General features: G+C 31.2%; 1 protein-coding gene across 1 annotated transcript; it reads right to left on the bottom strand.

Moving 5' to 3' along the window:
• Positions 1-10620: 10620 nt before the first annotated feature.
• Positions 10621-11372, bottom strand: LOC112717930 (uncharacterized). Its single transcript, XM_025769850.3, has 2 exons — positions 11223-11372; positions 10621-10920 (listed from the first exon to the last, which is right to left on the bottom strand). The coding sequence occupies exons 1-2, from the start codon at positions 11370-11372 to the stop codon at positions 10621-10623; spliced, it is 450 nt and encodes a 149-aa protein (XP_025625635.3).
• Positions 11373-16654: the final 5282 nt, after the last annotated feature.

Genomic DNA, 16654 nt, shown 5'->3' with positions numbered 1-16654 from the left:
CCGAGAGACAGAGACAGAGACACCGAGTGACCAAGGGAGACAGAAACATCGAGGGAGACAGAGCATGCAAGAGTGCTGGAGTAGACGATGGCTTCGAAGGTTACGATGGCTACCGTGATGGAGGCTTCCAAGGTTGCGATGGCTGCTTCGCGATCGAGGGGAAGTGAGCGCGCAGACGGTAGCTGTTCGAACGAACAATGGCGGCGGCACGAGGCGGTCGCTGAACGGAGGTGAGGGGCTCTCTGGAGCTCGATGAGATTGAAACGTCTCCCTGGACTCTGCAATGCTAGGTCTGGCACGGGAGGATGCACTTAGGGCTTGCTAATTGTCTCATTGAGTGGAACCGCAGCGTTTTGCTACCTAGAAATTTTTAACCTTTTTTTTTTATCAAAAAAATATCTAACTATACACTATTAAAGTACTAAGATAGATAACTTGATTAGATATATCAATAAAAAAATTAATAAAACCAACTAAGTATTTGAGTATTGGATGACTACTAAATCGAAAAAATAAAAAAGGATGAATAATATATTTTTATTTACTTTTTAGTAGAGTTGATATATTTTTAATAATAAAAGTAAAATTACTAAAAAATTCATTAGATTTTTTTTTAGTAATTGAAATTTATGTTTTATAATTTTGTTTGAAATATATATTTTCACATGATAAATAAATAAGAAATACATTTAACCAATTTGACTAAAAAATATCCTTTTACATAAGATATCTAAATCTAAATATAAAATTATAACACAATTTAAAAAAATACATTTTTTAAATGATTTTGGAATTCATTATTTAAATTATTGCATACATTTTAATAAGTTGTAACAAAACATATATATATATATATATATATATATATATATATATATATATATATATATATATATATATATATATATACCAAACAAACCCCACATCTATATACAATAACGATACATACAAATTTAAGCACAAGAAAGAGAACAATACCTTTTATAAATATCACAACTCCAAAGAATGAGTTGATAATTACATACCAAAATAGATCCATTAACAATATACTTTACCAATTTTCTAAGTACTTAACACAACTAAGCAAAATTCTAACAATTCTTCAGAGTCTTGCAATGATATTATAGATATCTATATAAATATATATTGTAATGTAAGAAACAATTAGGCACTACACTCATCCATCCTTTCCACAGCATCGCTAGTATTTTCACAATGTCCAAAGGCCCTCCGAAGCTCCTCCCTAATAGTGAGAGGCTGATGATTGCCAACTAAATTGGAACCTTGTGAGGAGCAGATTCTTGCATGAAAAGCATGGTTAACAGTCTACAGAGAACACAGCAAAATATAAGAACAAGGAACACAGAAGAAAAAAATAAACAAAAAAATAAATAAATAAATAAAACAAATTGAGATGATAAAGAAATCAGGTATGATAAAAATTTGGAAAGTAATAACAGAAATATTAAACAAATAAAGAAACCAAAGCTAACCGACATACATGTATCCATATATGTATTAGTGTAAACATAGTTTACTAATAGATAAAGAATCAAAGCCCATTAGATAAAGAAATACCCAACAATTCCAGTTCAGAACGGAAATCGGTGAAGCATCATGCAATGGAGCAGCTGAGCTCGACGAACATTGAACGGTTGCATTGGAGTGAAACTCAACAGGATTCTTAAATTCGAAAGGAAAATGAGGAACAAAGGGATCCAGAGGAAATTTCTAAATGGAACAAGAGAGGAATAACATCAGTAACACTTAATACATCGCCCATGAAAAAACACATAACAATATAGGCAATTGAGGTTAACTTGATAAAAAAAAAACAGAGTGGACTAACGCAACATCAGATTTACATAACAATGGTACCACCTGCTGTTGATTATCATGGATGGAGTCCTCCAAAAAGCTCACAATATCAACATCATCACATATTGCACGAACAACATGAAGAGATTTATTCAAATCATATCCAATGGGTCTAGGATCCACTATGAAGACAATTTTCTTGTTCATCAACTGAGAAATCATGCTATTCGGAATAGTGTAATCATCCGTTGACTAAGAAAAAGAAAAAAAAAAGAATAGGTACATTAGCAAAATTCACATACCTGAACCATAAACAGTCAACTGAAAACAAGGACAATTAAATTAAATTAAAAACAAAATGATTACTTGGGACGAATTTCCTTGGTCCATCAAAAAATCTAAGCAACTCTTTTTCAGTATTTGCATCACGTCATCATCCTCAAGTATGAAAATATTGCTCCCATTTGAATGGGAAACAATAATTTTGATGCGATACCTAAATAATGTAAACAAAAGAAAAAATATACACTAAGAGACAGTTGTAGAAGATGAAATTAAGCAAAAAGAAAAACTGGTACCAAGAACTCCAAGAGATAAAATAGATACCTTCTTATGACATCAAAACACTCAACTTTACACAGATAACAATAAAATAAATTTCCAACATGAGAAACAGGTGCATTACACAAACAGCAATAGTACCACCACTTCTGATGTTTCGGCACATCAATAATTTCACCGATCAAAATACAAATCTGATCCTGTAGAGAAACAGTAATTGGCATATTATGATACATGTTTCTATCATACTACACATGTTGAAATACATTTGAGACGGTTGAAAACATAAGCATAAATACTAACATTTCTTGATGCAGAAGAATATATTTTAGCACAAAGAATGTCAGCAAGCATCTCTTTAACACTATGCAGTTGTATTGGAACACCAGAAACAACTTGGTTGTGATAACTTCTAAGCTGTCCACACTGAGAGAAGTCTTCAAGTATTGGGCTAAAGCCCGAATCAGAAGTAACATCCTTAAAGTTTGGAAACAAAAACATGAATCACAAATGGAAGCCAACTTTGTAAAGTATGCGGCAAAATCATATTGGCATGTAAAGGATAGCATTCAAAAGAACAGCCAAAGAATTAGAAACTGGCGATCAAGAAACTATATCTAAAAATGACTCCTCTAATTCACTAGTATCTAACTTAAAGAGACCGCACTAACCTTGATGCACTGATCAGACTGAACTTTCCTGAAAAAACGTGCATCACTAATGACATTGATGATTTTAAAGGTACCACAATAACCGGGACTGTTAATCCGCTTTGCCTGAACTTTGAAAACAATCTCTTTCCCAATGAGTTGATGAAAAAACTGTGGACAATATGGGTGCTCAATTTTCTGACATAGATATTCAAAAATGATCACTAATTAATGAATGAAATTGAAGAATAAGAAATACTTATTGATAAAGTATACAGAAATAAAACTTAAGAACATTAACCATACCTCCATTTCATCTTCTAACAACAAAAACACATCAGAACAGGTTCTCCCTAATAGCTTAGTCGCCGCACTGTCTAACAACACAAACATTCCACAAGAAGTACCATCTTCAACAAGTATCTTAATCCTGTAACTATAACCAAGAAACTAAACATCAGATTAATCTATTTGTGAGAGTCACAAGAAGGTGATAAGCGAAGCTAACTTATATTATTGAATCATAATAGATCCAAAAAAGTTTTCTAAATCATAACCTGGATTTACCTGGTCATAAAATGCTGGACCTCTTTGCCGCACAGCTGACAATGAAACATATTATCATCACCAACAATTGGATGACCACAAACACAAGAAAAGACCCATCACTCTGGATCTTCAACAATCTCTTTAATTTTTCCAACCACAAAGAATTGTCCATCCTATTAAAATAAAAAATTTAAGAATTGAATGCACAAGCCCTGTCTACAATATCGAAAAATCAATTAACATGAGTACTTCTTACATAGCCCTAGAACATGTAAAAAACCTAATAGTACACACCTCATTGTTTCCTTTAAGATTAGCAATAGTCCGCATTAGCTTCCAGTCAAAAGATTCATCATCGATTACACATACTAAATCCCCATTCTCATCACTACACAGTCTACTGAAATCATGGCTTGCGATATGGTATCTATGAAAAAAAAATATTACAGTAAAACAATTTCAGAAAAACACATAGAGAGAGAGAGAGAGTGAGAAAGACAGAGAGAGAGAGAAAGAGAGAGAGAGGAACAGAGTGAGTGAGAAATATAGAGAAAGAGCGAGAATAAGAAACTGAGCAATAGAGAGACAGAGTAAGCAACTGAGGGATGGAGACAAAGACAGAAACTGTCAGTTCATTGCGACAAAATTTCACGAGTTTGAATGGAACTAACCCATTCAGAAAATTCATTGTTTCCTGCATATCACGGTTGATTGAAACCCGAGAAACATTGATGACATTTTGAAGACTAACTTTATCTAAAAATCACGAAACACAATAAGAAGAAACTAAGTGAGAAAGAAACAATTAATTGGTAAACAAAAATATATCAAGAAATCAAACTCAGACATATGTGCAACATGGACAACTTTTCACCTCCATTGACTTGGATCTTGAAAGATTCCAGAATAAGAACTGGTGCTCTCTGATACTTTTTCAAACTATTGATATCCATAAGAGCAGAACACTCACCAACAAGAATACAGGGGATTTTCTTCCTGGGTAATCATTATAAAAAATGAGCAACAACAATAGAATAATCCAACAATAATAAAAAATATGAAAAACAGGCATAACATGATTTAAAAATAGAATAGAATAAAAAATAGAAAGGGAAGGGATACCCATCTGCAAAAACTGCAAGGACAATAACTCTGAATATCTTTCCATTAAACTCAACATCAGTTTTCCTTTTCAATCCGCACAGAACCCCAACAAAATCTGTTTAGTCATAATATAGCAGAAAAGATTCAACCACAGGATACAATAACACAAGACATTTTATTCAGCTGTTATTAATCTCACTTTAAAACACCTTTATTCCAGGTCAAATCTCAAAAAGGGAAACTTACCTATTAGGTACTCATAATCAGAGCGCTTTTGAAGAATCTCGTCCATAGAGGTTAAACTTAAACCAGGATTAGGTATGTCTCTATCTGCAGCTGCAACAACAGAGGTACTACACTTGAAAAGGATGCGGAATCGATGTCTTGTAACCCTAACCAATCCACCATTAGGTATCACTTTGAAGTCAGAAATAATGAATACATGTCCTTCTTTTAACTGATGAATAAAAGTTGTGATCAAATCATGGTCAACAGTTGCTTGGACCTTGTGGTGCTGCAAATTAAAAAAGAGGAAAAAGATCATATCACCATTTCTAAATATCATACCATGACATATTACATCCTAAAACTGATCAGATACACAATTTACTTAAGTAAAAACTGAGTTTTTGATACAACATCGGGACACACAAACACACATACACAGGATATTTAAAATACAATACTCACCTGCTTATCCATCAACACCATATGTAACAGTTTCTGCATATTTTCATTAACAATGCTAGCATCTTCCCAAATGGTCAAGATCTTAGCCTCAATACTCCAAGTTTCCTTCCATGGAGAGATTTTCTGAACAGGATCAATAGGAAGACTCATCTTATCTTATCAAATAAATAAATAAATACTAAAGATCAAAGAATGTGGATGAAAAAAAAAGAAATTAAAGAACAAAATAGCAGCAACAGAAAACTGTGTGGGATCTCAGATTTATCTCAAGAGAAAGGAATGCAAGAGAAAAAAGACAAGTAAGGAACAAGTGATAGCCCTTGAAAAATCAACACAATACTCCATCACCTCATTACTACTTATACAAGAGGAATGAGCAAGTTTCTAAGGCAAAGCTTGTAGAATACGTTTCTCTTACACTCCTTGGCTACATTGATTGATTGATTGACATATGACATTCAATGTGTCCATAGGTAATTAAATTAGATTTACCCATACCTCTATATAATATAGATAGATATCTCATATCAACTTATCTATGAATCTATATACATCTATCTACCTATCTATCTATATATCTATAAATCTATAAAGAAACCATACCTACTGATTGATCCTATCTTTGACTATATAATAATACTATTCCCAATAAGTATGACTGCTGAAATAGAAGACATGTAAACTTATTCCCATCAGAAACATAGATTCCATAATTGAAACTGAAAATTGATAATCAACTCTTGAGCCGAATCATTAAATCAAGAAGAACACAATAACAAACTAAGAAGATTAGCTCAGATAAAGAACAACAAAAATATTTTTTTCAAACCAAAAAATTAAACCTACAAAATGACACCAAATTAGCACTGAATTAGAGAATCTACAAAATTAACTAACAGGTCCGAAGTACAACCATAATTAATTGGAACATTAGGAATTTCACAAACCCTAGAGAATAAAATGTCCATTAACCATATAACAGATACCAGTAATCATCAGAATTTGAAAAATTAGGGATTTCAGAAACCATTGACAAAATCATCAGAATTTGAAAAATTAGGGATTTCAGAAACCATAAACAATAAAACCCATGCCAAAAGTGGAACAAAATTTGAAAGATTAGGAATTTCACAAACCCTAGAGAATAAAATGTCGCTTAACCATAGAAGAGAAACCAAAATACATCAGAATTTGTTCAATTAGGGATTTCAGAAACAATAGACAATAAAACCTGGTTCAATCGCGGAACAGATGCCAAAATTCATCACAAGGATCTGAGATGTTGAATCTGAGCAGAAAATTGAGAAATCCATAAATAAGATGAACGGCGAGGAACAAACTCCCAGGAGAACACGGCTCGTAGAAACAGTTTGCTAGGGAAGACAAAACGAAACTTGGAGAAGAAAGCAAAGATCCTAGGGTTGAAAGAAATCATTAGCATTCCGAGCTCCGGGTAGTTGGCTTTCTGATTCTGGAAACGGCGAGTGCGAGGAGCGATTGATCAGCTGACGGAAAGGAATTCCGGTTTCATAGTGAGAAAGAAAAGGAGAAGAAAGAACCCGTAAATGAACAAAATTAAGAAAAGGGACAACATAAGTTATGTGTTAATGGGAGTATGGCACCCTTGAATTGACATTTTTTTGCCAAAAAAGAAAATTAAAAATATTGATAAGATATATATCTTTTAATAACAATTAAATTGAATGTTAGGTTAAATATACTTAATAATAGTCATGAAAACAACTTTATTGACCAGTATATTTTTTTTATTTATCATTTCTTTTAATATTGATTAATAATAATTTAATTATTTCATGGGTTTATTTGAAACTGATAAAATAAACGCATATTATTTTTTTTTGTAATTAAAAAGGAATTTGATTAAATACAAAAAAAAATAAAGAGATATATATTTTTTAATAACAATTAAATTCAACTTTAGGTTGAATAAATTTAAATCGTAATGAAAAGCAATGTATTAAAAACTATCTATATTTTTTTTCACAATTATCATTTCTTTTTTAATACTGATTAATAATTGATTAATTATTGCACCAGATTATTTGAAACTCATAAAAAAACACATTTTTTCTGCTGTAATTAAAAAATGAATTTCATTAAATATATAAATATCACATATATATCCATATTAGAATTGAGAAAAGACTACCATTATATTACAAATCAAACAACAATTTAAAGTAGTATCTGAGCATAATACACTAAAAAGCATCAAGATCATGCACAACAACAACTTAAACTACTATCTTAACATATTAAACTAAAATGCATCTAGATCTTCAACAGCCTCATGATCACTTCCACATTGGCTAAAAGTATCTTCAACCTCAAGGATAGAATCAACCAGAACATGAATCTGAAAAAAATTGAAAACCTCTAAGTTATTGATATTTTTAAATACTAATAATTGAACAAATTACAAAAACTATCCAACCAAATTTATGCTCATTCATCTCAGCAGCGGCCTCAAAAACATTAATAACAGAGGCATCATCCCAGATTTGTTGAACAATATACACAGATCGATTCATCTCATAACCCACAGGCCTAGCATCAACCATGAATACAACTTTTTTGTGCAAAAGACTTGAAATGAGTTTCAATGGAACAACTTTGCAATAAGATCCCTAAAACAAAAAAAAACAAACTTAAAAAATAGCATAATAATAATTGAGGCTTTCCTTACGAATGCCAATAAATACGAACTAAGTGTATCTATATCTATATACTAATTAAAACCACAGCTAGATAACAACCTGATTCAACTCTAGGTGATTATCCAAAAAGGTGGAGCATCTTGTCTTTATCAGTTGCACAACCTCACGATCTTTGAGAACAAATATATTGTTGCCATTTGCATGAGAAGCTACAATCTTCAAGCAGAATCTTGAAAACCAAGAAAAAACAAGGAAATTTTGAGTTAACATGAAATGATAATCAGTTAGGAAAACAGAATAAAACTAAAGAACAAAACACCTTGGGACAGCATCAATGCATTGAAGCTGACATAGATCACATGATAAAATTTGTTTATTAGCTGACACAAGAGAACCACATAAACAAGTTGAGAACCACCACTTATGATTCTTGAAAACAGATGATATAGTTCCAAGAATGAAAACAAAACCACCCTGCCAGCAAAGAAAAAATTAATACAGCATTTCAAATTTCAAATAATTTACAAAACTATCAATTACTGACTTTTTAGCAAAAAATGTAAGAAGAATAACAAAAAGAAATAACCAACAGATTTTATCAGAAATGAGGGAAAAAAAACATACATTCTCAACATCAGAATAACAGCGATTAGGTGAAATAAGATCAGTAATAATATCTTCAATAGTTTCTGATTGAATAGAATTATCACAAACTACTTGAGTCTTGTAATCTTCCCCAATTCCATACTGCAAACAGGCATCGTAGATTGGTGGAAAAATCGGATCATGAAGCCTTGCCTGGGATAATTTGGTTAGAATAAGTATCGAATCCATTGATTCAGAAAAAAGAAAAATGCATGAACATGTTGTAACATAGAGTGAGAAATCATACATTCATATAATCATCAGTTGTAGCTGGTTCAGAATTATCACTAAAGACATTTACAATTTTAAAGGACCCGGAGTAATCTGGATCAACTGCAGGAAGAATTTCAACCTTGAAAACTTTATCCTCTCCAACAACATCACCAAACATTTATGGAGAATATGACCGACAGACCTTGAGAGTTCAATATAAAAGAATCAATAAACTTGAAAAAAAATATATAATAAATATTAAATGAGGTTCAATATGAAGGAGTTGATACTGCAAGCACACTAGGATCAACAGGGAATTCTTCGTCTATCCTGAGAAATGCTTCAGAATAGGTTTTTCCAAATAGTTTTGTTGCCGCATTATCAAGCAGAACAAACAAAACATCACACCCAGCATGGTGAATCTTTACCCGAATCCTATACCTAACACAATTAACAACCAAGAATGATAACTAAAACCAATAAATTAAAGCTGCTTAACAACACATAGAGTGACACATAAGAGAGAACCAACCAAAAATCCAAAAGATTGAGAATTAATGCATTGAATAGTAGAGTTACATATGAACCTTACTTGAGCATAACATGTTCAACACATGAACAACAAGCATCACAAAGGTAGAGATCCTCATGGTCAACAACAGGATGACCACATACACATGAGTAGTACCACCAATCTGGTTCATCCATAACTTCCTTAATTGTCTCAATTACAAAGTAATGAGCATCCTGTAAAATTATAAAAACAATTATATAAACACAAACACACATGTTTAAGAAATTGAAATTTAAGTATTAAATGCAGAGTTTGCCAATCTAAAACAGTACCCTGTTATCTACATCAAGATCTTGAATACTACTGATCTCTTTGGGATTGAAATAATCACCATCAACTTTAGAAATTAAGTATCCAAGGTCATTGGTCACAAGTCTTGAGAATCCATAACTGGCTACACTAAATCTACATAAAAGACACAATAACTAATATTCATAACACAAAACATATACATGAATACCAACTAAATAACCAAAGCAGCTTGTAGATCTACAAAACTCTTATCAAAACTAACCTGCTTAGGAACTCAACAGACTCAGGAATGTCTGGATTAATGAATAATCTAGAGACATTGATCACATTCTGTAGAATTACTCCACCTGCATGCAAGAATACTACTCTATTAGCCTCAAACCATATTAAACTGAAAACATCAGATTTCAGAAAAGTAAATATTAGAGTAAAAATTCCCTGAATATGCCTGAAACTAACCTTCAATTGCTTTGATTTTAAAAGACTCAAGGACAATCAGTGGAGATCTTGGATATTTTTGTAAGTTTTCATATTCCAAGAGATCATAAGCATTTCCAAACACATTGCATTGGACCTTTTTCCTAGAGAAATAACTTTCAAAAGATCAAAAGGATGTAACTATATATTTATTGTTATAAACATAAAGCCTAGAACACAAAAAAAAATTGAATGCATAGAACATAACTACTGATATAGGAGAAACTCAAAGATATATTACCCATGACTAAAAACTTCTAGCACAACTGCTTTGATGAGCTTCCCATATGATGCTACATCTCTTTCTTTTCGAACACCAGTAATGATCCCAACAAAGTCTAATAATTAAATTGAAATATATACAATTTTGAATCAGAAAGCACACTTGGTAAAACAGAATACTATGATACTAAAAGGGTAGAGCAAGAAACTTGTACAAACCAATAAGGAAATTGTGGTCCCTTGTCATTTGATCAATTTCATCTATTGATGTAAAACACAACCCGGAATGAGTTATCCTTGGAGAGACCACAGAAACAACAGAGGTCTTGTATTGGAACAAAAGTCTGAACCGATGTTTGGTCACTCTGTTCAAACCAGTGTTTGGCAAAACTGTAAAATTGGTTATCAAATACAGATCACCTTCATTTAGAGACACAGCAAACTTTGATATAAGCTCATCTCTAATGGTAGCTTGGATCTTGTGTAACTGCAATTAAAAAAAATGGTTACTATTTTGAATTTATTAACAAATTTCAGTATCCAAGCAGCATAGTAACAATTCATAAAAAAATTAAAACAGGAAAAACATATCAGTTTGCAACAAAGAATAAAAATTCCCTTCAGCATACTTAAAAAAAAATGAAAAGAGCATAGTAACAATTCATAAAAAATTTAAAACAACAAAAACATATCAATTTGCAACAAAGAATAAAAATTCCCTTCAGCATACTTAAAAAAAATGAAAAGTGGCAACAACTTAAGGAAACCCTAAAATAAAATAAAACTGACCTTCTCATCCATTAAGACCATATGCAACAGATTTTGAGAAGGATCCAAAGCTGTATTCTTCTGGTACCACAACTTCACAACTTTAACATGCACTTTCCATGATTCCCTCCACGGAGTGATTTTCTCCACCAAATCAACACGATTATTCATTCCCAACATATATAGAACAACAACACCAAAAGAAGAAAATATAAAGAGAAATTTTCAGAACCAATAAGAGAAGATAAACAGAGGAGTTGGAGTTATAAACTCCCAAAGTTAACAAACACTAAAGCTTACAATGAAAGCTTCACATATGAGACAGAGATAGACTAATAGGCATATATAGATTGATATCCCTACACACATCATTTAGGACGATATCACAAGTAACCAAATACTGATAGAAAAGAGCAAAAACAATGTGGGAAGAGACATGTTACAAATTACCAAGTACCTACCACATATTGCTGATTTGACAATTCACAATAAAGCAAGAACAGAATTTCATGAGTCAAGTATACCTAACACTACAGTAAACTTCAGTCCAATAGAAGTAAGAACATCATATAAATTATACTCAGCAAAACCCCAAAGAAGAAAATTATTTTCCCGAAACACCAAACGCACAAACATATGAGAGAACCATTGATTTGAAAAAAAAAGTAACAATCACCATGAGTAGATCAGAAACCAAACAACTAAAAACTAAACGATGCATAAGAAAAACAGTAACAATTATCAGGAAAAAAGGAATTGAAACTGGAGAAGGAAACCTTAACGCTTCAAAAGGAGGAGAATAGAATTAGACCACATATACCTCTTGAATCGCGGTGCCAACATCTGCTATCTAAATCACAGAAATGGAGATGGAGAAATGCCGTATGACCAAGACAGAGACAGAAAGAGGAACCTTGGGGACAGAGAAGACACGCAACCGACAGAAGAACACCTTCGTGGTAGAATCGAATGGAATCGCAGAGATATCTATACCTTCCCTGCATGTCGCCAAAACCCACGAGAGAAGAAGAAACTTCAGCGACGGAGCCCACAGGGAAATGCTCCGACGGATGCACTCAGCTTAGGGATGAAGAAAATGCGCTGAGCTCCAAGGTCTTTTAGGGAGAAAGTGATGAATTTGGGAAAAAAAATTAACCAAAGTCACATTATCTAACTTTAGTTAGGGTTATGGCTAAATTGATAGGATTGTATTAATAAAAACATAATCCTCCAAGCAAGTATGTTAAGAGGTACTAAGAAAAAATTCACATATGACATTATAAAAAATTCATTACTAATAATATATTTATTACTTAAATATATTTGTTAGAAACATCAAAATTAAAATAATATATTTATTAATTAAATATATATGTTAGAAATATAAAAAATTTATTGATTTTTAGATCTTGATAAAAAATAAATTGATTAAATTTTATCTCACGTTCTTATGTCTAAGTAGTCATATAGTCCATCAAAATTGTTTAGTGTCAGAGAATATAAACCATTCTCATCTTATAGCAATTTTGTTTGGTTAAATCCATTGTCACATAAATGTTATGATCAATTTACTTTATGAAGGTATTTTTTTTATATTTATTTTAAAGATATTTTTTCTTGCTTTTTTTTCGCATTTCAAATCTGGTATTAACTATTATAAAATATTTTTTTTCAACAAAATGATTAAGTAAAATAATTGATATATTAACAATATAGTTTCTTTCAATTTATTGGAAAAGACAATATTAGATTTAAAAAAACAAATAATCAAGTTTTTCAATAAATTTTAATACCATCAAATCCACGTAATAAATTAAGACGAGGATATTTTTTAAATCAGCACGACAATTATGTGCTAATAGAATATCTCATATTTATATAGACCATTTTATTATATTATATAGAAATCAAACTTTAATATAAAAGAAGAACATTGATAAATCTAATAAATGTATAACATTTTAGTGCAAGACTTACTACTTTAAATTTCAATAGCCTAATACAAAATATTTCCTAATACAAATAATTTGTATCAAATTTAAGAGTGAAATAATATTAAACGCAAGAAAAATTATTCTGCACTAAAATAAAAGATTTAAAATATCAAACATCAAATTACAACTTGACCTAAATATTAGAAACAAAATAATAAAAAAAATAGAAGAGAGAAACCACCAAAGAATTTTTATTCTAACAAAAGATATAATCTACATTAAAATCAAATTTTATTGACAAATTTAAAATCAAATTTACATTGATATGATTTGACTTTTCCTTATAAGAAAAGATAAATAATTATTTTATTAATAAAATGCTCATATCTTATTCTTATTAATATATTAAGAATACACTTTGCTTATCTTTCTCTTCCGAAAAAACAATATCAAAATAAAAAAAGTAATTAAGTAATTTTTTAATAAAATTGAATATTTTCAAAAGCATGTAATGAAATAACCTTTTCATATAAAAAAATAACTATATTTTAAAAAATCGCTTTTTAAACTAAAAAAAAATCAAAATAAAATATGAAGATATCAATCATCAAAGTTATCCACTAAAAAAGAGAGTATATTTTAAATGAGCAGAACAATTATCTATTTATACAATATCCCACATTTATATAGACCATTTGATTACATTATATAGAAATCAAAGATAATATAAAAAAGAACATAGATGAACTATAATAAATGCATAACATTTTATTACATAATTAAATACTTTAAATCTGATAGTCTAATACAAAATATTTCCTAATATATAAAATTTGTACCAATTTTAAGATTGAAATAATACTAAAATGGTGTAAAATTATTCTGCACTAAAATAAAAGATTTAAAATATTAAACATGAAATTAGAATTTGACCTAATTATTAAAACGAAAACAATAATAAAAAAAATAAAAGAGAGAAAGCACAAAGAAATTTTTTTCCTAACAAAATATATAATTAGATTATAATTGAATATTTTCAAAACCACGTAATGAAATACATTTTTCATATCTTTTTCATATCAAATAAAATAACTGTATTTAAAAAATAGCTTTTCCAAGTAAAAAAAAATTAAAACAAAATATGAAAATATAAATCATCAAATTTATCCAAAAAAGCACAATTATCTACTTATACAGTATCACATAATTATAAATACAATATATATTATGCAATTTAAACCAGTTATTCCGATACTAATGATTATTCGCGTGAAATTTATTGATTCGGAGTACTCTTTCTTTTTTTCTTTTAAATACAGTATATATTATGCAATTTATTTATTTATATATTTATTGGTAACGTATACTTCTTTTTCTCCAACTAATATATTCTATATTTATAAAACGTATGAATACTTTTCTTCACAACATCATTTAATTTTCACTTAATAGAAACTAATGGTTCATAAAGAATAATGCATCTAGTGCACACGAAATGCTTGAGACAATTTTAAAAATACCCCAAAGAAGATGTCCCTCTACAAAGAACATATACACAAAATCAAAACTATAAATTACACAGTTAAAACTGAATCATATAACAAAAAAATACATTACATCTTATCAAAACTTCCTTAAATACAACGTTTTCAGTCTTGCAGCATCAACTAATCCTTCATCACAAAGTAAAATCTTAAGACCATTTCTATTCCTAACTCGGGAAAGAGCTACATAAAGCTGACCATGAGAAAACACAGGACGACGCAAGAACAAACCGACTGTTGATAATGTCTGACCCTGGCTTTTGTTGATTGTCATTGCAAACGACAAAGATACCGGAAATTGACGACGTTGGAATTTAAACGGTATAACCGTATCACTAGGAATCATATTCATTCTAGTGATAAAAACTTTATCCCCAACATTGATACCAGAAACAATATCGGCACCAATCACATTTGTCCCTAGATCTCGCACGACAAGTCGAGTCCCATTACACAAACCCCCAGCCGGATCAATATTCCTCAACAAAATAATAGGCACGCCTATTTTCAACTTCAACAAATGATTAGGTAGACCAGAACACCTAATCTGATTCAAGAATTCAACAGTTATCCAATCAACATCAACATCAGAATAAGCATCACTACCACATATCGAATCAGCACTGAGGTAACTTTTCTCCTCACCGGGCAACAGTCAACTATATAATTGTTTATCTCTTCAACATTTTCGACAGTCGGAGCAAGTATTGCCCTATCTTGGAAAAAACTTGGATCACAAAAATTCTGAACCAAATTTGGATAGATTGTATTTACAATATCTTCCACTGGATTTTCCAAGACAGGAATGATTAGATCAGAAGGAATATCAACAAAAAGTTTATCGTTGACCACTGCTCCACATCGACCTTCACCGATTTGAAGTATCCAATCTGAAAACGACCTTAACTCCTGAGCAGTTGATTGTTCCGATCCGGTTGCTAACCTCATATTTGTTGTCAATCACAAAACTTCGCAATATTTCCAAATGATAGAAGAATTTATGGAAGCCATGACAATCTCAGCACCGAACCTTTTGGAATAACTGGCAACACCTGCCTGAAATCACCACCCAGAACAACCACCTTCCCACCAAAAGGTAAATCTTTATTCCTATCAGAGACTGAAACCATTATATCACGCAACGTCCTATCAAGCGCTTCAAATGCTAATTTGTTAGTCATCGGTGCCTCATCCCAAATAATCAAATCGGCCAACCGAAATACCTCAGCTTTTGGACTGTCATTCTTAATCCGCAAACAGTGTCTTCAGTCAGATCAACAGGAATATTGAACATAGAATGAGCCGTCTTACCACCAGTAACAACAGAGAAGCAATACCACTAAAGCAACATGATAACAATCTTTTCTCAGATCGCAATCTAGCTGACAAAAAAAAAAAAAAAAAAAAAAAAAAAAAAAAAAAAAAAAAAAAAAAAAAAAAAAAAAAAAAAAAAAAAAAAAAACAAGTAAACATAGCAATTTTTTTTTTTTACCAGTGCCACCTAGAACCCTAACAAATAACAAATAACTTCTCTACTGTGTGGATGCGTGTGTGCCTACCTATCTTGTAATAAATTCACGACAAACAAAAATCTTACCAGGATATTGCAGCTCGTGTCTTCTACGGTAAAGAATATCATCAGACAAATAAGTCCAATTTGCTCCCAAACTAACAGAGGTCTTCCCATGGAACCAGATAACAGCAACATCACAAAAAGCCTCCTTAGCTGCGCAGCCGACGCTAACTCGGCGACTTCCTTAATAGCAGAAACATACTCTTATCATCTATCAAGAATCCATGCGAACATGCCTCTTGAAATGTATCATATGTAACACCATTCACGTTCTTATACTTCGAAAGCTAGTACAACCTCTCTGTACATTCAAAGCATCCGCATGTAGAAAAGTTCACCAGATGAGGGATGAGCAAAACTAATCTTCAATTGAAAAACCCCTTGTCTTGCCCTTCCCCAATC

The sequence above is a fragment of the Arachis hypogaea genome, chromosome 10 (assembly GCF_003086295.3).
Source record: "Arachis hypogaea cultivar Tifrunner chromosome 10, arahy.Tifrunner.gnm2.J5K5, whole genome shotgun sequence".
Taxonomy (NCBI): domain Eukaryota; kingdom Viridiplantae; phylum Streptophyta; class Magnoliopsida; order Fabales; family Fabaceae; genus Arachis; species Arachis hypogaea.
This window is presented reverse-complemented; position numbering and strand designations above follow the sequence as displayed.